This window comes from Gracilinanus agilis, chromosome 1, assembly GCF_016433145.1.
Source record: "Gracilinanus agilis isolate LMUSP501 chromosome 1, AgileGrace, whole genome shotgun sequence".
In the NCBI taxonomy this organism is placed as follows: Eukaryota; Metazoa; Chordata; class Mammalia; order Didelphimorphia; family Didelphidae; genus Gracilinanus; species Gracilinanus agilis.
Window position 1 is genome coordinate 441,465,775 of NC_058130.1, and position 25,963 is coordinate 441,491,737.

Sequence of the window (25,963 nt, forward strand, 5' to 3'; positions counted from 1 at the left end):
GGCTATAGAAGTAAACTAATTAGACATAATCTAGAGGTAATTCTATTAAGTTTTGATGATTAAGAAAAACAAAAAAAAAGCAGAAAGGGAGGGGAAGAGGAAAACATAAGGGGGTAAGAAGGGGGAAGGATGGAGAAAAGTATGTCAAATAATTAGGATGTGCAAGTAGAAATTTATATAAATAAGGAGGAAGGAGAGGGGTAGCAGGAACAAGTGACACTTGAACCTCACTGATCTGAACTTGTCAAAGAAGGAAGAAAGAATATGTACTGATAGATAGATGGCATACCTATACCCACACAGCAATCCAGTCCCATTCTATCATGTCTTCTGCAGAAGAATGTCCTCCTCTATCACCCTGTTCTTTCACTGATCTTCAATCTCTCCCTATTTATTGATGTTTTTATTTCTCTTTCTCTCACTCTCTTTTTAACTTTCTTCAGTCTGTCTTTTAATCTCATCATTCAAATGAAACTGTTCTCTCTAAAGTTACCAGTGATCTCTTAATTGCTAAATCTAACAGACTTCTTTCAGTCTTCCTCCTTCTTGACCTCTACAGCATTTGGCATTATCAGTTACTATTTTCTTTTAAACCCTTTCTTGCTAGATTTCTGTGACACTGCTCTATGCTGGTTCTCCTCTTAACTGTGTACTCCTTTGCAGTACCCTTTACTAGGTATTTATCCAGGTTATGTCTGCTAAAGGCAGATAGAATCCTGGATCTGGAGATGAAAAGATCTGAGTTCAAATTCAGTTTCAGACGCATACTATATGTATGACCTCCAGCAAGAAACTTAATCTCTGCTTAGCTCAGTTTCTTCAACAGTAGAATGGGGATAATAGGAGCAATTGTTTCACAGGATAGTTATGGGGATCCTGGCTTTCTTCATGCCCCAGCTAAATCTCCCACCTTGCCTAAGAAACCTTAACTAAACTCTTTTAATGCTGTTGCCTCCTTCCATATATATTTTGTTTATACATAGCTGTTTTAATGTGATCTCTTCACTGTAAATGTGAGCTTCCTTCCTCCCTCTCTTCCTTCTTCTTCTCTTTCTCTCTCAAAATATGAGTAATTACCATGAGCCTTTTTCAAATACCCAAGATACTCCTATTTAATAATTTAATAGCAAACATATTATAATCTTGGGCATTTTTTGGATGTAGTGTGACTATATTTCTATCAATAGTTGTGATAATGGCAGCATCCCTGCGATCATGTCCTGGAATCACTTTTCTCTCTATCTGCTGATAGTTTTTGGATGCACTGCAACACTGCACTTGATGGAATTTCTTAATCTATGATTCCTGGAATTGTAAAGGTCACAGATGAAACACAGAAATGCAACTTCTTATTCTACTAAGAGCTAAATGTCATATAAATGTTCTGCTTGAGCTGATGGACAAAATGAAGAATAAATAATGTTTCATCAACTGACGAGCTTTGGAGAATGACTCATACTTCAAGGTGTCATGTTTCAGAATGATTACCCTGGTAATAGCTTCAAAACAAATGAGTGAACCAGCAATATTGACATGTTCCAGTTTTCTGTTAGGCAAAAGAATGGATCATAGAGGCTGCTGCTTACTGAAAGTCTTCCATGGGAGCCCTTTGCAAGTGGCAGGGATCCTAGTTTGGAGAATCCTACAACAGCGGGAGCTCAAATATATTGCATCTGGGATCCTAGTACCTTTAATGATGCACAGACACCCATAATCAGGGTTGGAAGGTGTTTAAGAAATCGTATTTTCTTGTAGGATTTTGCTAGCTGAGAAAATTTAAATATAAATGTCAACATACTCAGATTTAAATGTAAAATCAAATTATTTTCATAAGTAGTGCAAGGTTATAGATAGGGTGTTGAACGTATCTTTGGAAAACCCTAGATTGACACAATCTCTCACAATGACTTTATAAGTGATCCTGGGCAAATGATTAACTTTTAAATATCTCAGGCAACTATCTTTCTAAGGCTTTTATGGGTAATAAGAATGATTGCAAAGGGAGAAAAAAAAAGCTTTGAGTTTAAAATTAAGAGTACTTAAGTTTAATTATCAGGCCTTCTGCTTACTGTGTGATCTTAGATAATTAATTTCTTTGGATTTCTTTTGCTCTATATCATACAAAGGCCAATCAGTCAACAAAAATTAATTAAGCACATACTATAGGCTAGGCATCTGGGTTGAAATATGGCCTCAGACACTTACTAAGGATGTGACCCTAGACAAGTCACTTGATCCTGTTTGTTTTTGTTTCCTCATTTGTAAAATGTGCTGGTGGAGGAAATGGCAAACCACTTGAGCATCCTTGCCAAGAAAATCCCAAATGAGGTCACAAAGAGTCAGCCATGACTGAAACACATAAACAACAACAAAAGAGTTGGAGGCCAAAAGAGTATCTTTTTTGAAAGGGTTGATGACAGGGCAAAATGAGAAATGTTGGAGGTGATATAGAAAAATGAGGACATTAGTACATGGTGGTAGAACTGTGATTGGATCCTACCATTCTGGAGAGTAATCTGAACATTTGGAATTATGCCTAAATCTGTGCATATCTTTTGATCCAGCAATGCTATTATTGAGTTTATTTCCTAAGGTGATCAGGGAAAAAGGATAAGTAACCTATCTGTTCTAAAATATTTATAGAAATTCTCTTTATGGTGCCAAAGAACTGGAAATTGAAGAATGCCCATTAATTGGGGGAATGGTTAAACATGTTGTGGTATATGATTGTGACAGAATACTGCTGTGCTAGAAGAAATGATGAGCAGGTTAATTAAAAAAAACAACAAACAAACATGGAAAGACCTACATAGAATTATGAAGAAATGAGCAGAATAAAAAAAAAACTCCATTAAATATAGCAACAAAATGGGCTTTGAAGAATGACTTGCATAATTCCACTTCCAGAGAAAGGACTGATAAATAGAAATAACCAACACATAGTTTGATATATACATGTGTGTATGTGTATATATATATATATATATATATATATATTTTTTTTTTTTTTTTGTCAAATGATGCCTTCTCTAATGGGGGGTGGGTGGAGAGGAAGGAAGGGAATCACCTACGTATTTAATATAATACAAATAACTTTTTAAAAAAGAGATTCGAGTAGAAGAGAAGACTGTGATCCAGGTGCTGAACTTTTTGAAGAGAGAGAATGACCTAGAAATGTCAGCAACAAGGATCTGTCCATGATGGAAGGAATTAGCAAAAGGAGACAATTTGGATTATATAACATCCAAAAACTTATGGAAAACTTGTGGAAATTTATTATTGAAAATAATTTTTAAAAATAATAAAATATTGATTCTAGACACTAAAAAATGGAAGAATAAAGCATTTTTGAAAAAAAAACACTAATATTGAAGTTAGAAGATCTGTGTTCAAATCTCTTCTCTGAAGCTTAGTATTTGTCTGATTTTGGGAAAGTCATTGATCTTCCTAGGCTTCTGTTTACTCAATGATAAAACAAAGATGAAAAACTGGGAAAACTGCAATCCCTCTTTTTTATGGTTGAAGAAATGGGGTTCAGAAAAGAAAAGTGACTTGTCCTTAGCCACTTAGCTATGAAAAATGCCTTGCCTATAGCTATAGTAAGTATAAAACCTACTTGCCTCTCAAGGGGGGTGGTAGGGAAGGAGAGAAGTAGAAAACAAGGATTGTAAAATGTCAGAAAAAGATTATCAAAATTTATTTTTCAAATGTAAAAAAAATGTAAAAAATTTTAAAAAAGAAATTAAGTTTGCCAGGGCTGCTCTCATCACTGCTTGATGCTTTTTTCCTTTACGTCACAAAATAAAAAATGTTTTGTGAACTGTCACACACTATAATAATTATTTCTTCTCTTCTCCCTTATCATCCCTCCTTTTCTTCCTCCTCTCCTCGAGACCTGGAACATATTACAGCTCCTTACACAATCCAAATATTTCCTATCTGGACCAACTCTATACAAGTCAAATACTTATTTTTCCATTTCCATGTTTTCAAAGAATTTTCATACTTTAGACTTCTTGTTTCACGATTCACGTTTTTCCAACTAAGGTGACAGCTCTTTAAGGATAGAGCCAATACTTTATGCTTTTCTCTAACTCTCAAAAAATATTGATTACACAACACATAATAAAAAGGTCATTGGTTGATGGTAGATATTCAACAGATAATGTGATGACTGATTCTATATAGAACTAAGCACACATGAATAAAATAAATGTTATCTATCATGGCTACCAGAAAATGCAGGAGAAAAAAAAATCTCACACTAAAGATGAAAACACATGTGACTTAAAAAGGGAGAAAAATGATATTTTAAGAAAAATATGTGTGGTCTATAGTTTACAATATTAATCAATTTTATTCTATTATTATTTTCATAAATAAAATGGACTCAGGATACCAGATGAAAATATTTAAGATAATCACATAAAACTCATAAATATCTAACATTAACATAAACCATTATATTTAAAGTGAATCAAATTTATATGATTACTTATGATCTATGGGTATAGGTCATCATAGACTCAAAAAATTTTCTCCCACTTTGAATTCCATGTCTAGTCAAAGTATATACTATATTACATTCAGGAAATAATATGTTATTTTCCACTTTGCCCCAATAATAGAATAGCAATCAAAACGGTATAGTTTGTTTCCTCAATGGTAAAGATCCAATCACTGGAAAATTACTATTATGGTGACCATCAATTCACTTGTTTACTATAATGAAAGTATGGACATCCAACCTCCAGAAATAATCATGTATCAGCTTGTGTATTATATCCATAAAAAGAAATGCTCTATGGCAAGCAAAATAGTCTGTTTGAGCCAAAATTGCTACTGTCTGAAATGTGAATAGATAACTATTTTAGAAGATAGGCTAGTACTGGAGAATAAAAATTTTCTCCAGCAATGAATGGAGGAAATGACAGCAGTTCAACAAACACTATAATAATACTATGTAAACATTTTTGCTTTTATCTAAATCTTTTCATTTCATAAACTATAGTAATAGTGTCCCTTTTTCCATTTTTTATATGAGGATCCTGAACCTATACTCAAATGCTTGTACACCTGCATCTTGTTTATAAGAACCTTTAGTGAATGCATTAGCTAATTATAGATATGCAAATTTCTTTTTTAAAGTGCCAAAAACATTTAAAAAGCAAGTAAAAAAATATGATAGCAGTTGTCTGTTGAATGATCTGTTAAATGAACTAGGTAAAATTATAAAAGATACCGATGAAGTTCAGGACCAATAATAATGATTATTCATAGAAGTGAGAAAATGGCAACAGATTGTTAAAATTTTGAGTATCTATTAAATTAAGAAAGAAACTCAAACTTAAAAATCTGAAATGCAAAATAAATTAACATCTATTGAAACATTTCATACAGTATTTATTCAGTGCTGAAAAAAAGAAATTTGATAAAATATGAAAACCTGGCATAGAGAATCCTGAAATTATGTTGTAAAACAGTCCGAAAGAATTATCCTTCTTTTAATATCACCATTGATTTTAGACCAGAAGGGAAGAAATGATGAAACCCTAAGAGAATTTCCAAGAAATCATATGCCACAATAAAAATTATTTTAAAACACCAGTGTAACATGGATGTGGCCATTTGCTGGCAAATATGGTTTAATCCATAACAATTTGATTGATACCAGAAAAACTACCTCACAGGATTTTTGCGTGGAAAGTCCTATTATACACATTCAGTTACTTATCTAAAAAACGTATTTATTATTCACTTATTGCACACAGAGCACTATTAACAGAGACAGAGAGGTTAGTGCCTTCATTAATGGAAGTCACATAAGCACATATATAATTATAATATATAATATTATGTCAAGTACATTAAGTAGATACAAAAGAAATAATCAGTATGAAATATAAGGTAGAGTTTGCTACCATATGGGGATCCAAATTTTAAAGAGAAAGTGACATTTGAATTGAGCTCTAGAAGATGGGTAGCAATTCAATACTACTTACAAAATCACTAAGCAAGTATTTCATGGCACTTTAAGGATTGTAAAGTTTTAATTAATTTAATTAATTAATATAATCTCATTTGATCTACATTACAGTCCTGGAAAGTAGGTAAGACTATTACCCCTTACATTATAGTCAAGGAATCTGGGGCTGATAGAAGTTAGGGGGCTTGCCCAGCTAGTAAAAGTTTTGGAGATGACTATTGAACTCATCTTCCTGATGCCAAGGCCAATATACTATTCCTTGAATCTCCTAGTTGTCTCATGGAAAAAGAAGGTCCAAGAATATATTCCAGGCTCAGTATATTTTCTCAGCATGAATCTTTTTGGCCAATTATTCTCCACAGTATTCAGCTCGTCTTGCCTACTTGGGAAGGTTTTCTGGCCAAATAGAGGAGCCACTAGATACCACTCCAGATACTCTTTCTGGTCATTAACTCTATTCCTTGCCTTGCTTCTACTTTCCTGGCCTTTCACTTTTTTTTTCTTCCATTTGCTTTGCAACCACACACCACTGCCCAATGCCCTATAACAATTCCATTCCTGAATGAACTTCTATGGATGATGATAACCTACTCAAATTCATTTCTCACATTTATTTCCCATCCAATTGATTCTGAATCCCCAGTTGCTAGTGATTAAATCCTATTTTTGATTCCTCACTGACCACTCCCTTATCTCCATCACCTTCAACCCAACCAGGCTACATATACATTGTGCTTTTCTGTAAAACATATGTAACAAACTGGCTTTACCTTCAATTTTTTTCTTTCCTGCTTCTTCCTCTTGTGTTCACTGAGATAAAGCATCTTCCTGATGATATAGTTTCTTTGCTCACCTTTTCTAGCACTGGTTTTACTTTCTTCATACCCAGCTATCTCTAAGTCTCCATACCCCAAATCCTGCAGTTGTGGGAGAGCTGGGATTCTCCTTGTTCCCTTTTGCCATTTCCAGGCTCTCCTTTTCCCATTACTATTCAATTACCTTTTTCTCTTAGGCACATTCAATCCATATTTATTATCCAATCAAAATTTGGAGAGCCTCTTGTCTATCAAGCCCTGTGATACTCCTTTCCTTAAAAGGTTTAGTACTTGGCTTGCACAGTCTTTCCTCCTGAACTCTTGGTCTCATTCTAGAGGTCTTGAACATATTGATACTCCCTCAAACATACTACTTTCCCATTATGAACTCCCAATTTCCTTAGTTACTATGATTTATAGTAACTTTTTTTATATAGTTGCTATGGTTTTTATATAGTTACTATGTTTTATAGTAACTTTTTACCTCAGGTACACTCAGAAATGTGTATTTATCTTAACCTTACTGGCAAATATATCACTTCCAAATTCTTAAATTCTGGAATTCCCTTATCTGAATAAAATCTATTGTGATTATACCTCTCTCAAATCCTCAGTGTTCCTCCTCACTGTGACGTCTACTCCCTACTTCCTCACTTCTTTCAAGAATCATCCCCACCCAGGGGCAGCTGGGTAGCTCAGTGAATTGAGAGCCAGGCCTAGAGACAGGAGGTCCTAGGTTCAAATCTGGCCTCAGACACTTCCCAGCTGTGTGACCGTGGGCAAGTCACTTGACCCCCATTGCCTACCCTTACCACTCTTCCACCTATAAGTCAAATACACAGAAGTTAAGGGTTTAAAATAAAAAAAAAATTAAAAAGAAAGAAGAATCATCCCCACCATATGCTAGCTACATTCTCCTCTCTCCCTCATTTTGACACCTTGGTAAAATAGTTCAAATCTATACTGCATTCTTCTCTCAAGTCACTTCCTCCTTTTTCTATCATAGATCTTGCCTTGCCATCCTTTGGGTCTGGGCTTTGTTTTGTTCTCATTCATGTGCTTCTAAACTAAGCTAGAGAAAATCATGAAACTGTGTTGATTGGGTCCACTACAGATTTATGTTACATAATCTCATTGAGGCAAAGAAAACTTTTTACATTTCCCTCATTGATTCAATATCTAACTTAACAAGTACTTTTCTCAAACCTTTCCATCCCTCTTCAAGCCTCCCATTACTTCTACCCTCTCAATTGAGAAACTTTTCTTATAATTCACTAAAAAATTGAGACCATTCACTGAGAAGTCACTTTTTTCACCTCTTCCTCACTGCATACCATTCAATTACCTTTCACCACTATCTCCTCCTTCACTCTCATGTCAAAAGAGGAAGTGGCCCTTCTCAGTGCCATAGACTTTTACCTCTGTCATCCCCACTAAATTACTTAAGTTTCATTTTCTCCAAATGTAATGGCTACTTTCCTACTACCTATAAACATCCCCATGTCTCATATTCCTCAGTAACCTTCACTTGATCCATTCTTCCTCATGAACTATAATTCCCTATCTCTCCAGCCTTTTTGTGGTTAAACTTCTACAGAAAATGCTCTACAACAGGGGTTGGCAACCTTTTTGGCCATGAGAGCCATAAACACCACATTTTTTAAAATATAATTTTGTGAGAGCCGTACAGAGCTCACAGTGTGCACTCCTGTAACAGTGCCTGAAAAAAATTAACTTTATAGCTCCTGCAGAAAGAGCCATATCTGGCCCTCAAAAGAGCCAGATACGGCTCAAGAGCCATATGTTGCTGAGCCCTGCCCTACAACAATGCCTTCATTTTCTTCTCCTTCTCTTCTAAATTATTTGTGGTCTAGGGTCAGCCTCATCATTCAAAAGAAACTGCTCTTTCCAAAGTTACAAATGATCTCTAAATCACTAAGTGTAATGGCTTTTTTCAACCCTTATTATTCTTGACCTATATAAAATTGTTAAGTATTGGCTTATTTTGAGAACAAACATGATCTATTTTGGAGGAGGTAAACTGAAGAATAATTCTGTGAGTTCTGAAGAACAATGGGAATTCTGATAATAATTTAGATAACAGAAAAAGTTGTATCTTTCAACTACATTAGCTCTTTGATCAGAAAATGCTTGATAGGAAAGGCAGAGTACTATTAAAGTCACAGTCAATCAATATTATGTTTTGTTGTTGTTCAGAGGTTTTTCCAATTGTGTCCAACTCTTTGTGACCTCATGAGGGAGTCTTATTAGCAAAGATACTGTAACGTTTTGGCATTTACTTCTATTTACTTCTATTTGGCATTTAAAGATAAAGAAACTGAGGGTGAACAGAATTAAGCGACTTGCCCAGGGTCACATAGCTAGTATCTCATGCCATATTTGAACTCAGAAGAGGAACCTTCTTGACTCTGGGCCTGGCACTTTATCTACTCTGTCACCTAGCTGTCCAAACATTATCCAGCACTGCTTCTGAAGTATATTTAAAACATAGAACTCTCATGAAACATGAAGAGTAGCTTCAGATAAATAGTGCAATATAAAGTTGAAAGGGTGTTTCTACTCTCCAAAGGAATTAGAAAAGACATTTTTCCTAAAGTCAGAATCATAGGAAGGGGCATATGATTAAAATATAACATGTTTATAATATGCATGCAGTGCTCAATAAGTCAGTTTAGAGGGGACTGTCTAGATCTATGGAGTTCTTGAACTTAATTTCTGTTACTCATGCTAGTAAATATTTTTAGTAGTTATTTGTTTGCTGGAATTCATTAAATCTGTGGGCAATACTGGACTGGGAAGCCAATTATTACCTTTTAGTTGGGGATTAGAGAAGGAAAAGTATACTTGAAAAAATATAAAAAGTGGTCAGAACTAAAGAGAATAACATTTAAAAAGAACAAGTGTAGAATAATTTGCTTGAAGAGTATTAATTCAAAAGAAGTAGCATGAATACAGTAAGAATGAAGCCTGGGATCTAAGTAGAGAAATGCAAGTAATCTTAAATTATTGCTATTACCTTTTCTAAAGAAGAAAAATGATTATTATGAATTTTCTGTCCAAATATTAATAGAGTGGACCATTTTTTTTATAGTGAAAAGAGCCTTGAATTTAGTCAAAGGAAACTGGTTTCAAATTTTGATTCTTACTGGCATTGGGACTGTGAGACAGTCATTTTATCTCTCTGGACCCATTTCATCATCTTTGGCCTGTAGGTATCAAATTAGAACTTTGCTTACTTTTCTTTGGTTACTTCAAATCCTTTGATCTTAATGAATCTTAGTTATTACTGGAACCAATTAGGCTTTTGTTACAATACTGCACATCTAATTTGAAGATCTAGATGGAGAATTTGAAGAGCTCTCAAATGAAGAAATCAAAATGATTTAATAAACTGAATAGGTTATTTGAATATTTGTTTAAGGCATTAGGGTTATTTATCTTAGAGAATAGGCCTATTGATGGTGAAATAGCCCCAGCTGCAGCAGTATTATCAAATATGGAAAAAAAGTCCTTATTCTTAATAATTATCAAAGTATTTAAAACAGGTCTAGAACAGAGGCCTTTAATCTAAGGTGGGTGAATTTTTTTGTGATAATTACATGTCAATATAATTGGCACTCTTTGTCATCTTGCCTATTTTATTTCAAGCTTAAGGAATTCTGTTTTTAGAATAAATGCAAAGTATTTAACTATAGGATAGTTTGTGAGGGCATAGTCAGCTAGGTGATGGAGTGGATAAAGCACTGGACTTGGAATCAGGGAGACTCATCTTCACAGGATTAAATCTCATCTCAGACAATTACTAACTGGCTGACCCTGGGCGAGTCGCATTAGCTTGCCTCAGTTTCTTCATTTGTAAAATGAGCCAGAAAAGGAAATGACAAAGCACCCCACTATCTTTGCCGAGAAAACTCCAAATGGGTTCTCAAAAATTTCAAACATGACTGAAAAAATGATCAAGAAGAGTTTGTAAGGGAGGCTACTAGCAGTTGGGGGAATGAGTAAAGGCTTCTGGAGTAAGGCGGTACTTCAGCTGAGTCTTAAAGGAAAAGAGAGATTCTGTGAGACAAAGGAAAGGAGGGAATGCACTCTAGGGACCGGGGATGGCCAGTATAAATGCACAAAAAGGGAGTTTCTTGTGTAAAGAAAGGAGGAAAGCCAGTTTAATTGGATAATGTACCATGGAAGAGGGAGTAATGTATGGAGGTTAGAAGACAAAGTGGGGCCAGGCTGTGAAGGGTTTTTAAATCTAAACAGGGGAGTTTATATTTTATTTTAGAGGCAATAGAAATCCCATAGAGTTTACTAAGTAAGGGAGTAATATAGCCTGAGCCATGATTGAGAAAAATCATTTTGATAATGAATTTATATTAGATACAAGTAAATATCAATCATCTCTTTTTAATTGTTGTGCCAGCTGTCTAGGAAGGCCTGACTTCTGAGCATGACTTCTGAGAGTTGAAGATTTAAAATGTTCAATTTTGCCCATTACTGTATAATATTATTTCAATATAAGAATTTAATATTGGCCTTTTGAGAGTCAAGATTAAAGGTGTTTATCTCATAATATGTTTAATTTTGACCTATATTTTATCAGATCATTTAAATATGCCTTGTAACAAAATATATGCCACCTGCCACAGACACCTGATAATACTTCCTAAGAAGGTAGCTGTGGAGAGAGCAGTTGAATGCTCAGTAGATAGAGCACCAGGCGTAGAGAAGAAAGGCCCATGGTTCAAATCTTCCCTCAGACGCTTCCTAGCTATGTGACCCTGAGTAAATCACTTAACCCCCATTGCCTAATCCTTCTCACTCTTCTGCCTTGGGACCAATATGCAGTATTAATTCCAAAGCAGAAGAGTAAGAGGTTAAAAAAAAAAGAAATTATCTGTTGAGTTTGGGCATTGCTTTTTTTTAACATTCATGAGCAGAAAGCACAGAGTCATCTTTTCTAGTTTTAAAGCATGAAGTACCACTACCGGATGCAAAATATAGAAAAAGTGATATATTAACTCCATTAGATACTTCTCTTTTTAAAACCAAGATACAAATCTATCTATGACTGTATTGAAACCATTTTTCTCACTACTTGACTTTCAGCATTCTTTCAGATATCAAAGATGCCCAAATCCTAAGAATTATTGAATTATGAAACCTCCCATGGCATGTAAAATCAAGATATCAGGCTTATTTATCATATTCAAAATGAAAGCAGTGGCAGAAGTTTTATAGCAGACTTTCTTCTCAGCAGAACAATTATAGCTATGTGAATATCCTTCCTTAGTCAACTCCATTCTTACCTATAAGTGGACCAGAAATTTAAAGAGCAAGAAAAGTGGGATAAACATCAGTTTGGGGGAGTATCAGCAGGAGGTAGGCAGCTCTACTCCTCTGGAATGATACCTATGAATGTCTGTATTTGGGGAGAGATGAGGAGGGAGGGAGGCAGAAACAAGGGAAATGTAGAGAAGAAGGGAAGGAGTCATTGCTGTCCTGTTCATTGATGGGGGAAAGGTATTACCTGTTCTTTAAACTTAAAATATTGCTGCTTCCTATGAGGCAGGATGATAGATCATCAGAAGAGAAGCAATTTTACAGAGGTAATATATACATTCTGTAGCAGAGTGGAAGACCAACATACAATCAGAAACATGATGAGAAAAGACTGAGGAAGCATCAGGAGCATGTAAAAGGTGAGGGACTAAAGAGGGGAAATGCTCCATTCACACAAGGGAAAATGCTGCAATGAACATAAAGCTGAGTGAGTATTATCTAAAACTGTAAATGGCTAGAGAATCTCTTTACCTAAAAATATGGAATGGCATTATCAATAGTTAACCTTTTTGGATGATTTGATTACATTAGTGTTGTGATTGACGTGAGGAGGTGAGGAAGGAGCTAAAAGACCATGGTATCCTTTGACATACAGGATTTTATTCTATCTCCAAATTTCTTTCAGAACCAGATCTGAACCCTTAAAAAATAAAGGAGCAATCTTCTGAAAGCTGTGGATAAGGGAAGGAGTGCATTAGAGGTATGCAGTAAGACTTGTGTGGATGCATAAAGGTAGAAGATAGCATGATATATCAAGGGAATGTAAGGATTTTTAGTTTGGATGGAAAGTAGAGTAAATGAAGGTCCTCAATATGTAAGGCTGTGGAGATAGATTGGAACCAGTTCAGGCTGAGGAATTTGTACTTTAATCCAGAGGCAATGGGAAATGCATAAGCTTTCAAACAGAGGAACAATGATCAAAACCATTCATCAATACTGCAATAGGATAAAACTCCTTTCCAATTCAAGATGAGGAGTAAATAGCAAAAATGCCTATTATCACAATTATTCACTCATATAATATATGAAAACGAAATTGAGGTAATACATATTGGCAAAGAGGAAATAAAATTAACACTTTTTGAAGATAATATGATAGTTTATTTAGAGAGCTCTTGAGAATCAACTAAAAATCTAATTGAAATATTTAACAACCAGTAAAGTTGCTGGACATAAAATAAATCCACACAAAGCATTAGTATGAATATGTGTTACCAACAAAATTCATCAGTAAGAAGTAGAAAGAGAAGTTCCTTTTAAAATAACTACAGACAGTATAGTTTAATATCTGGTACTGCTAGGCCACCTTCCTTCACATATTTTTTCATTATTTCCCTTGATATTCTTGATCTTTTGTTCTTCCAAATGAACTTTGTTATAGTTTTTTTCTAATTCTATAAAAAGTTTCTTGGTATTTTGATAGGTATGGCACTAAATAAGTAAATTAATTTGGGTAGAATGGTCATTTTTATTATGTTAGCTCATCCTACTCATAAGCAATCAATGTTTTTCCAATTGTTTAGATCTAGTTTTAATTATTTGGAAAGTGTTTTGTAGTTGTGTTCATATAATTCCTTTGTTTCTTTTGGTAGATACATTCGTAAGTATTTTATATTGTCTAGGGCAGTGATGGGCAAAGCAAACTTTTTAAAGGGAGGGCCAAAGGAAAAGAAATGCTCAGTCTTTTTCTAAGGCAACTCTTTTGAAGTTTCATTGTGTTGTATCCTATTCATTGTATTCCTCAGATTAGGAATAATGTCCTGCCAGGATAGAACATTTAAGGGGGCTGCATCTGGCCCAAGGGCTGTAGTTTGCCCATCACTGCTCTAGGGTAATTTTAAATGGTGTTTCTCTTTCTAACTCTTGCTGCTGTGATGTGTTGGAAATATATAGAAATGCTAATGATTTATGTGTATTTATTTTGTATCTTACAATTTAGCTAAAGTTGTTGATTATTTCTACTAGCTTTTTAGTTGATTCTAAAAAAATAAGGTACTGGCTAAGAGACAGAAGGGAGGATCAGTGGAATAGACTTGGAGTAAGTGATATCACCAAGACAGTCTATGAGAAACCCAAAGAGCCGAAATTTTGGGACAAAAATCCACTATTTGACAAAAACTGCTGGGAAAATTAGAAAACGATATGGGAGATATTAGGTTCAACATCTCACACCCTATACCAAGATAAATTCAGAATGGGTGAATGACTTGAATATAAAGAAGGAAACTATAAGAAAATTAGGAGAACACAGAATAGTATACTTGTCAGATCTCTGGGAAAGGAACGAGTTTAAAACCAAGCAAGAATTAGAAAAAAATACAAAATGTAAAAAAATAATTTTGACTACATTAAATTAAAAAGGTTTTGTACAAACAAAAAATTGTGACCAAAATCAGAAGGTAAACAACAAACTGGGAAAAAAATCTTTATAACAAAAAACTCTGACAAAGGTCTAATTACTCAAATATACAAGGAGCTAAATCAATTGTACAAAAAATCAAGCCATTCTCCAACTGATAAATGGGCAAGGGACATGAATAGGCAAAATTTGGATAAAGAAATCAAAACTATCAATAAGCAATTGAGAAAGTGTTCTAAATCTCTAATAATTAGAGAAATGCAAATCAAAACAACTCTGAGGTATCACCTCACACCTAGCAGATTGGCTAAAATGACATCAGAAGAGAGTAAAGAATGTTGGAGGGGATGTGGCAAAATTGGGACATTAATGCACTGCTGGTGGAGTTGTGAATTGATCCAACCATTCTGGAAGGCAAAGTAATTATGCCCAAAGAGTGCTAAAAGTTTGCCTGTCCTTTGATCCAGCCATACCATCGCTGGGTTTGTACCCCAAAGAGATCATAGGGAAAAAGACATGAACAAAAATATTTATAGCCTCGCTCTTTGTGGTGGCAAAAAACTGGAAAACAAGGGTATGCCCTTCAATTGGGGAATGTCTGAATAAATTGTGGTATATGCTGGTGATGGAATACTATTGTGCCCCAAAGAATAATGAACTGTAGGAATTCCATGTGAACTGGAAAGACCTCCAGGAATTGTTGCAGAGTGAAAGGAGCAGAGCCAGAAGAACATTGTACACAGACTGATACACTGTGGTAAAATCGAATGTAACAGACTTCTGTTCTAGCAGCAATGCAATGGCCCAGGATAATTCTGAGGGAAGAGTGGTAAGGGCTAGGCAATGGGGGTCAAGTGACTTGCCCAAGGTCACACAGGAAGTGTCTGAGGCCAAATTTGAACCCAGGACCTCCCATCTCTAGGGCTGGCTCTCAATCCACCTAGTCACCTAGCTGCTCTCTATGAGAATATTTCTATCAGCTCTTTTCATGGTGGCAAGGAATTGGAAATTGCGAGTGACTATCAATTGAGGAATGGCTGAACAACTTACAGTATATGAATGTGATGAAATGCTTTTAGTGTAAGAAATGATGAAGGGGATGATTTTAGGGAAATTTGGCAAGTCACATGAATTGATATGAAGTAAGCAGAATTAGGGGAACAATCTATATACAGTAACAACACTATTGTAATGACAAACAACTTTGAAAGATTTAGAAACTCAGATCACACTATAACTAACCACAGTTCCAGAGAACTTATGGGAAATAAGCTCTCTACCATCAGATAGAGAAGTGATGAACTCAGAACACAGATATACACATATGCATACATATATGTGTGCACACATTTAGGTATATATATATAAAATTTTTTAGAGATGTACGCATGTTTTAAATATGGTCAACACAAATTTTCTTTATTGTATGTGTTAATAGCAGTTTTTGCTTTTCTTGTTTTCTCAATGGGTGGGAATTGGGATTGAAAGAAAGTAAGATTGAAAATTAAATAAAATTGAATTAAATAAAGAAAATGAAGGTAAGCATAGTTTTTAGCTAGAGAAAGAATCTCATTTTCCTGTTGCCATAGTGATAGAAAACTATTGAAGATTATATAAAAATACAGCATTTAGAATACTGCATTATGCATAACTATGAAGGAAAGCAATTAAAAAAAACCAATGCCATTGAATTCAGCTCTGAAATCTAATTTCGTCTGTGATTCTAAGATGAATGTAAAAGTTCATTCCATAAAACTTTTTGAGCTGATTGGCAAAGAGAGATTAAAAAAGCAAATAAACCATGTGTATGTGTGTATGCACATGTATGTTTTAAGTACATTTTGCATTATATATATGTGAAAGAATAATAATATAATGTGAATTATATTATACAATGTGAATTATATATATATATATACATATATATATATATATATCAGTTAGGAATCGTGATGAGAATTCTGAAATGGGCTATGAATGCAATAATTTATTTTCATTTCACAACTCCATACTATTTTAGCAAATGAGCTTTATTTGGAATTCAAGAGTTGAAACCAATTTTCCATTTAACAGGATGTAGTCATCAGGGTCCAGATCTCTGAAGTTTTTTCTGTCTTTGGAGTTGATGACTGCCTATCATGTTCCATTTTCAAAAATGGAATTAATATATGAGATCATAAAATTCCATCCTTTTCACTTGGTAGAGTTGGATAAGAAATTTAGATTATTTGAAAAAGATGGATAGATTATATTCCTATTAAAAAGAATGGATTGAGTCATATTTAAAATGTGTTTCTTTCATTATTTCAATAATGGAAATAATACTAGACCTAGACATAAAGGACCTAGAACTGAGTTCCAAGTCAGCCCATTTATAGCTAAATAACTTCCAAGAAATAATTTAACATATATGAATCTGTTTCTTCATGTATAACATATCATATATATATATATATACATATATATAACTTTATCTATTCAGGTTGTTGTGAGAATCAAATTAGAACCTGCATACAAATTATCTTATAACTATAAAACTCTATCTTTATAACTTATTTACTGATCTAATGTCATGAGTTATGCTGATACCCATGATATATGAAAAGACCCAGAAGAAAACTTCCAAAATTTAGACAGAAAGTTCTATAGATAGAAAGAAGATAGATATCTAGAAGATAGAAAGAAATTATCAATAAGGCATAGACATGTTGCAATGGACAACGGAAGGAGTAGTCACACAGGTGAGATCATGGATGTCCTATATAAACTCATAAGATCATACATCTAGTGTTTAGAATATGCCTCAGAGGGCATCTAATCCAAGCACTAAAAGTGGCATATGAACCCATGTTTCTCACTCCATTATGTTATATTCACTGTTCCACAATATGGAAGTACCAATCCAGCACTTGAAAAGGCATAATATTGAGTTACAATGAATGCAGTAGATCTTGCTAAAAGAAGTAAAATAACATAAAAAGTCTCTCCAAACTGCAACCTATTAGAATCCATTAATTTAATGTTGAAATTCAATATGTAGTTGATATTTGTGAATATGTGTATAGTCCCAAAAGTTTTACGTTTTGATAACTTCATAAGTATAAATGCCAAAAAAATACATGCAAAAAAAAACAGCTAACAGTTTAATTATTTAAAATGTTAAAATATTGATGAATTTCAACCTAACCAGCAACTTGTGCTATTTATCACTCCAGGTGATTTTTGAACTTTGTAAAAATTTTCATCAGCTTAATTTTTCAATCAGTACAGTGTATTTATAATTCTAGTCTTAAGATCATTCAATGAATGAGGTTTTCATGCATACATGACCAAAAGTGTAGCAAATGAGATGTTAAGAGAGGAGGACCTCCTCTATCAATGTAATGGTTTGAGAAAGCGTTATAGAAACTATCATACACACTGCATAATTTCAAGGTGTCCTTTTCTATTTAAAATTAACATTTTATTATTCAAAATTAACTAAACTAAATAAGTCAAATAAATTTATAAATAAACACATTTTTGGTAAACTGGTATACTTAATACTTCTGAAGATATTAAATCGTAAAACTACACTAAGATTTTTGATACTACGTATTCTTCAACTTTCTTAAAAAAGAAAAAATCAAATAGAAAATAAAAACAATAAACTCTAAATAAAAATGGATCTTGAAGGAATACCAACTAATACATTCTTGGGTATGTATTATTCCTTAATTAGTAATAAAGGTGGTATCTTCTTAGATGTGAACCATAATCAAAGTCTTCTCCCAAAATTACATCATTAGAATGGCTGCTAGGAATGACCTTAGAAAAGATGATTTATACAAATGAATTTGCTACTTTGAACGTAGCAACCCTGGCATCAATTTGAAGGGAACACTGCCTTTCCTGATTCTGTTATAAGAAAACTGAAAGTCAAAAAAGTACTTTAATAAAGCATAAGAAAATATGATTTAAGATATCCTAAGTATAGGAGAATTAATTCTCCCTGATGCTCAATAGTTTATCCATTGTGTGAACAAACAAAGTCAATACCTCTAATGAAATGTAGACTGAGAGACTAAATCGATTCAATAAGATGTGACAGATAGACTAGCATGCTGAGTAAATCTTGAAAGGCTAATGCTTGAAAAATTTGTGTGGGGACAATGGGTAATTACGAAAATCAATACCTATGTATGAAAACATGACAGGCAACCATCAGTCACAAAGGGAGAACAAATTACTAAGGGCTTGGACTCTAAGTATGTAACTGTAAGATACTGTGTCTACATAATAGGTTTGTTTCCAATACCTATCAGAGGCCTTTCTTTTTACATGAAACTCTGAATTATTCACTTAGTACATTATTCATGACATTCACTTCCTCTTCTTTTCACACCTAGAGTGCTTTCTCTAATTCCACTGCTCATTAGCACTTTCTTCTTATTTTTGTTAATGGGGAGATTAAAGTTTGCCCCCTGCTTGGTTCCTCTTCCAAATCCAGACACCACCTATCTCCTATCCCTGTAGTGTTGGGAAGTTGGCCATCTAGAGCACAGGGCTACCATCAAAAGGAAGTGTTATTCAGGACAAGTTTTGTTTCCTGGTCCTTGTGTGCTGTTCAGCCCCTGTTTTAGTTTTAATCCTCCAAGAAGCAGGCATCACCTAAAGGATAATAGTAGTGAATCAACTCAAAACTCACCTTTGACAAAGGGTGGGTTCAAGTGCTGCCTTGAACACAACAGTCAAGCTACTTATTATTTCAGTGCCAAAGGCAATTCTGAAACACTCTTCATTATAAGGGAGAGCTTGTTCAAATTAAAAATTTAGTTGGTGCATTTCTTACCCTTAAAGAAGGCTAAAAATTGACTTTATTACACAAAGTTGTACATAAATCCATAATCTAAATGATTACAGTAAATATTTTATCTATCCCTTTAAAGTGTCAATGATTAATGACATTTATCATGGGTAAACTGAAGATGTAAAAGGAAATAGGACCCTTTTAAACAGGGCAAAAACACCCTTATTAGTATTATAGAATAATCAGTTCTGAGAGAGTTGGAGTTGTATATTTAGTTTTTGTATTAAGAAATTGATCTGAAATGGACATTATTCTACTATACTGTTCAGAAAATATGTCTTACCTAACAAGAATTAGTATGGACTAAGTGCTTTTGTAAGCCAAATGGAATAGAGACAGCAAAAAGATGAAAAGAAGCAAGATTACATACAATCTAGTGCTTGTTAGCAAAATCTATAATAGACTATAATTATATCTTCATTCTAAAAATAATTTGAATTTATCCTCAAAACAGCTTATGTGCTGTAGAATTAAGAACCTTCTAAAAAGAAGGAGAGAAAATATTTTGTCTACTGATCCTTTTATTTGCGAAAATCTTGCCATTTGCAAAAAATGTTAACAGAGCCAATTTTCAAATATACCGTAGTCTGTTTGATACATTGCCAATGAACAACTGGTCAGTTTGAAATAGCTAATATTATAGTTAAAAAAAAAGATTCTTTAATAGGTATCATTGATACATTTACTAAGGTCTTTAGACATCTTTTCCGAAGTATTTATCTAGAGCAGTGATGGGCAAACTAATGCCTGCGGGCCAGATGCAGCCCCCTGAAATGTTCTATCTGGTCCTTCGACATTAATCCTAATCTGACAAATACAATGAGTAGGATACAATACAGTGAAACCTCAAAAGAGTTGCCTTAGAAACAGACTGACAGATGAGCATTTTCTTTCCTTTGGCCCCCTCTTTAAAAAGTCTGTCCTTCACTGATCTAGAAGATAAATAGGTTAAGAGATTACCTCAAGTTCTTATTCTTCTTGGACCAAAAATCCTTATAAAGAAGGGGAAGGAAACATGAATTTATTAAGCACCTACTATGTCCTAGGTACTATGATAAATGTGATGCTCATTTGATCCTTACAAAAACTCTATGTGGTTAGGCTATTATTATCTCCATTTTCCAGTTGAAAAAAACTGAAGCAGATAGAGGTTAAATGACTTGCCCAAGTTCACACTTCTGAGTATCTGAGATAAGTGTCTGAGGAAGCCTAAGTATCTAAGGAAGTGTCTGAGGACGACCTGAACTCAGGGGATAGAGGTGAAAAAAAGTGTGATAGCATTTAGTCATTAAAGTCTTATTTGTCAAATAGAACATATCATTGTTATGCTGTTAGGTATATTGATATTCTTAGTAAAGTGTGCAAAAGGAAAAATCAGCAGAGTGTAAATACAGGCAAAGTTTCACTTAAAAACTGCCCCTAAATGTGAACTCAGTCATTTAAATTCATGAAATGTAATTTTTAACTCTATCCTTTCCCTTTCCCTTTTAGAATATAAAAATTTCAAAGTAAATATAAATCCAAAGGGAACAATCCAATCAGTCTTACCTCTGCTTTAATTTTATTGTCTCCAAAACAGAGATGTTGCAAATAGGCTGCTGCATTTGACTGCACGGAAGGGAACTGATGCTGCAGCATCTGGATTACTTCTGGAAGTTCTGGATCTCTCCATCCAAATTCTCTGCATTTAAAGGAAATGGGAAAGCGTCAGCAGCAAGAATGATGGTGCTTTTAGCATGAGGCCAACTCCATTAAGACATATACTGAAAAGCTTGACATGTTATCAGTTATTTTTGCTGCCTAAACGCTTGTGTGGATTCCCTTACGGGTATTTCCAAATTGATTCCCTTGAGTGACTAGTCTTAGAAATAGTTCTATGTATTTTTAAATGTAATGTCTGAAGTTAACAGTATCTGACAGTTATGGGGAAAATGACATAAATTCTAAATGTTAACCAGGACATCCATTAAACTTAACAATAATAGTTGTTTATAAGCGGTATTTAATTGTAAATAAAATAACTTAACAAATTAGACTTCATTAGCATACTTGCAACTTATCTCTGGAAATCTCACATTGAGAAAAAAGTTAAGTAGCAGAACAAAAACTAGAAATATTAAATATTATTTTGAGTGCCTTCCTTTCCAATTGATTCCAGGGATGGAGACTTCATTCTTACTCTTGTCCACCATTAGAAAAAAATAAAGCATGAAAAGATCTCTATTAAAGACAGTAGATAATAACAGAGAGGCAAATATGTTGTAAAGTTCACAGGGTCTGGGCTTAAGTTATCGACTTTATCCTTTACTGGTTTAATGCCCTTACATAAATCACTTGACCTGAGGCTCATTTTACCTACGTGTAAAATGAGAATAATAACACCTTTTTTACCTATCTCATCAAGTTGTCATATTGAATGATATAATGCATTTTTTGCAAAATAATGCAAATAAAATAATGCATATTTGAAGCACTACATCAATACAATCCTATTATTATGGTTTATTGTTCTGATCTAAGGTCATAGGTTGGTTCAGTCTATTGAAAGGACTTCTCTTTAGCTCTTTTAACTTCTTCCCCTTTTACAACTTGAATTATGTCTAAGCCATTTAGTTGCTTCAATTCATTATGTCACTCAGTGTTCCAGGCATTTTCAACAGCTCTCCATTACACACTGGTTAAAGTTCAAAAGCCTAGGCCTGTCTTCTCCCACAATCTAACTTTTACCCATCTTTCAAGGATCTAAACATTTTTCAAATGCCCACTGAAATCTTCCCTGACCATGCCATCTCACAATAATCTCTACTAGTTTCTAAGTTTATATCAACTCTATCCATAAAAATTTCCACAAAGTCTCTTTAAATGATGCTTTCTTTGAAAAGCCTTTTCAAAGGAGAAAAATTTTATTTTTCAATATTTTACAAATCTTCCTTTCTTCAGTTTAAACCTATCCATTGGTTCTATCCTAACAACACAGTTCTCATTTCCCTTGACTTTGCTTCTGCATTTGATACTCCTGAAGGTCTCATCTTTCCCTTTGGTCTCTGGTTTGTTACACCATGTTGTCTCTACCTACAGCATCTTTCCTTTCACTAGATTCTTTCTGTTCTCCAGGCTCCTAACTGGGGCTGCTCTGGCCTTGACCCTAGACCCTCTCTTTTCCTGATACTCTCCCTTCCTTTAGGAGATCCTCTCCTTCTGTAGCTTCAATTTTGGGAAAATAAGACCCACACTTCCTACTCCACAGGGCTGTTTTAGGGAACATTCTTTGTAAACCCTAAAGTGCTTTTGAAATGTGAGTTGTTAAACATAGTTGTGACTGTTTTTATACAGATATCAGCAATCTGTATCTACAGTTTACCCTGCACTCCTGGGCTCCGTTTTTGCATCTCTAATGCTTTCCACTGTGCTTTTCCACATCTCATATTTACATGCCTGAAGACCAGCACCACTCAATTCTATGTGGATCAATGAAGACTGAAACCAGGGTCACCTTTGATTTCTCCTTGCTGACTGCCCCCTGACCCCACTCGATATTGAATCAATTTTTAAATCTTCTTGATTTGTCTGTTAATATATTCTAATTAATAGTAATAACATTTAATGATTATTCATGATAAGAACTAATATTATAAAGGGTTTACTGCATACCAGGCACCATGCTAACTGTTTTATAATTATTAGTTCATTTGATTCTCACAATTGTCCTAGAAGAGAGGAGTGATTATTATTTTCCTGTTACATGAGAAATTGAGGGAAATTGAGATTAAGTGGCTTGTCCAGGGTCACACACAGATACTAAGTGTCTGAGGCCAGATTTAATAACAGCTAACATTTATAATATGAATACTATGTGCCAGGCACTGTTTTTAGTGCTTTACACTTTTGAATCTCATTTGATCCTTACAATAACTCTGGAGGTAGGAGCCATTATTATTCACATTTGATGAATGTAGAAACTGAGGTCATCAGGGGTCAAATTACTTGCCCAGGGTCACACAATCAGTAATTAGCTGAGGCTGGATTTGAACTCATGTCTTCCTGACTCCAGTGCCAGCATGCAATATACTTTTCAATATATCAGCCTCCTTTTTCCCATGCCATTGATACCATCCAATTTCGGCCCTTACTACTTCATGTCTAGACTACTTTAGTTGTATTCTAATTGGTCTTTGTCCCTCCTCCTAGTCTAACTGCTCTGCTGTCATTGCCCCTGACCCTCTCTCTTCCCCTCACCCCCTTCCTCCAAGGCATTACTATTTAAGATTTTACTCCTTCCACATTCATGCATTGCTGGTAGAGTTGTGAACTGATCCAACCATTCTGGATGGCAATTTGGAACTATGCTCAAAGGGCTATAAAAGAATGCCTGCCCTTTGATCCAGCCATACCATTGTTGGGATTGTACCCCAAAGAGATCATAGATAAACAGACTTGTACGAAAATATTTATAGCTGCGCTTTTTGTGGTGGCAAAAAAACTGGAAAATGAAGGGATGCCCTTCAATTGGGGACTGGCTGAACAAACTGTGGTATATGCGGGTGATGGAATACTATTGTGGTCAAAGCAATAATGATCTGGAGGAATTCTATGTGAACTGGAAAGACCACCAGGAATTGATGCAGAGTGAAAGGAGCAGGACCAGGAGAATATTGTACATAGAGACTGCAATGACCCAGGACGATTCTGAGGGATTATATGGAAAAGGAATGCTACCCACATTCAGAGGAAGGACTGCAGGAGAGGAAACACAGAAGAAAAACATCCTCTTGAACATATGGGTGGATGCGTACATGGTTGGGGATGTGACACTAAACGACCACACAAATGCAACTATCAATAATATGTAAATAAGTCTTGGTTGATCACACATGTTAAAACCAGTGGAAATGTGCGTTGGATATGGGGGGGGGGTAAAGAGGGGTGAAGGGGAAAGTAAAAACAAGAATCATGTAACCATGGAAAATCTTTCTAAAAAAATAAAATATTAAAAAAATAAAAACAAAAGATTTTACTCCCTCCACTACCTGGAACTTTTTTTTTCCTGTAATTTACAATCATAATAGTTGCTTGGGTATACTGAGGGGTTAAGTAATTTTTCACTGTCCCACAGTTAATATGTATCCAGCCAAAAGTAGAACTTGGTCTCAGCTCATCCTGAATCCAAAGGTAACTAGCTCTCTATTCATCATGTCTCACTAACTTTCCTTACCTCAAAAACTACCTTTATCAAGTGATTAATTCACTCTGAAGTGTACAATGACTATCTCATGACTTAACTGAAAAGTCTAAACCTTAGCTCAGAATTCAGGGTCTTCCTCAGTATGACCCCAATCTTCCAGTATTCCTTCTCACAATCTCTCCATTAAAAAAAAAACATCCTTTGTTCTGTTGTAGTATCAATTTTAAGATGGAAGGGCGATAAAGGCTAGGCAATCAGGGTTAAGTGACTTACCCCGGGTTACAACCTCAGTTATTTTAACCTATCAAAAAGACACCTAATCATATTAAAATAATTAAAGGCATCAAAATTGACCCATGTAAGGTCATAGAATTAATTGTAAAAAAAAAAAGAGATTTTAGGTCAAGAGGAAAAAGAACAAGTAAATTCAAGTCTATAATAATTTGTCTAAGTAAAGAGAGTACTCTGACCTTAAATATAATGCCACACTGAGTTTGAGTTTAGCACCTTGCGTGGCACATAGCATCATTTAATAAGTGATTGTTGATTGTCTGAAGAGATGCAACCATGTCTTATCTCATGAAATGATACTCTTGAATATTCTAAAACTTCATGTTCCAGCAAGAATGAGGTTAGGAAGAATGAGGCTAGAAAAATTAAATCAAGTTGGGCAGCTGGGTAGCTCAGTGGATTGAGAGCCAGGCCTAGAGACGGGAGGTTCTAGGTTCAAATCCGGCCTCAGACACTTCCCAGCTGTGTGACCCTGGGCAAGTCACTTGACCCCCATTGCCTACCCTTACCACTCTTCCACCTATAAGTCAATACACAAAAGTTAAGGGTTTAAAAAATAAATAAAAAAATATAAAAAAATTAAATCAAGAGATAGATGGAATTATAATGTACTCATCATCTCTGAGCCTCAGTTCCATCATTTGAAAAATTAGGAAGATAATCTATACCCTACCTATCTCACAGATTACTACTTATTCCAAGATTAAAGAATTTGAATTTATGTTAGGCCCATGACCAAGATTGCTTTTTCTCCTATTTTCATATCTTTATGTTTAGAATAACAAAACACTAAGCTGATAAGATCCTCATAAACCTTATTATATTTATATACAAGGACACCATAACATTCTCTCTTTCAAAACTTGACTGTGTTTGTGACTTTTCTAAATAAAGTACTTAGTACTGAATATTTCATAATTGACTTTGAACACGTTCAAAGATTTTATAGATACAGTCTAGTTATGCCTACAGAAATCTTTTGAATTAGACAGCGGATGTTTTATAAGACCTGTTTTAAAACCAGGACAAAGAAACATCAACCTATTATTAGACACTATTCAGTGGAAAAAGCATTAGATTGGGAACTGTGTAAAATCTGATTCTGCTTCCCATTTTGCTAGCA

The 25,963-nt window shown here is 34.5% G+C and overlaps 1 protein-coding gene across 1 annotated transcript in view; it reads right to left on the minus strand.

Moving 5' to 3' along the window:
- Positions 1–25,963, minus strand: part of CTNND2 (catenin delta 2) — a 974,829-nt gene that overhangs the window by 315,503 nt on the left and 633,363 nt on the right. The window contains exon 9 of the mRNA XM_044665508.1: positions 20,916–21,048. Within this exon, the coding sequence (XP_044521443.1) occupies positions 20,916–21,048 (133 nt within the window). The remainder of the gene's footprint in view (positions 1–20,915; positions 21,049–25,963) is intronic.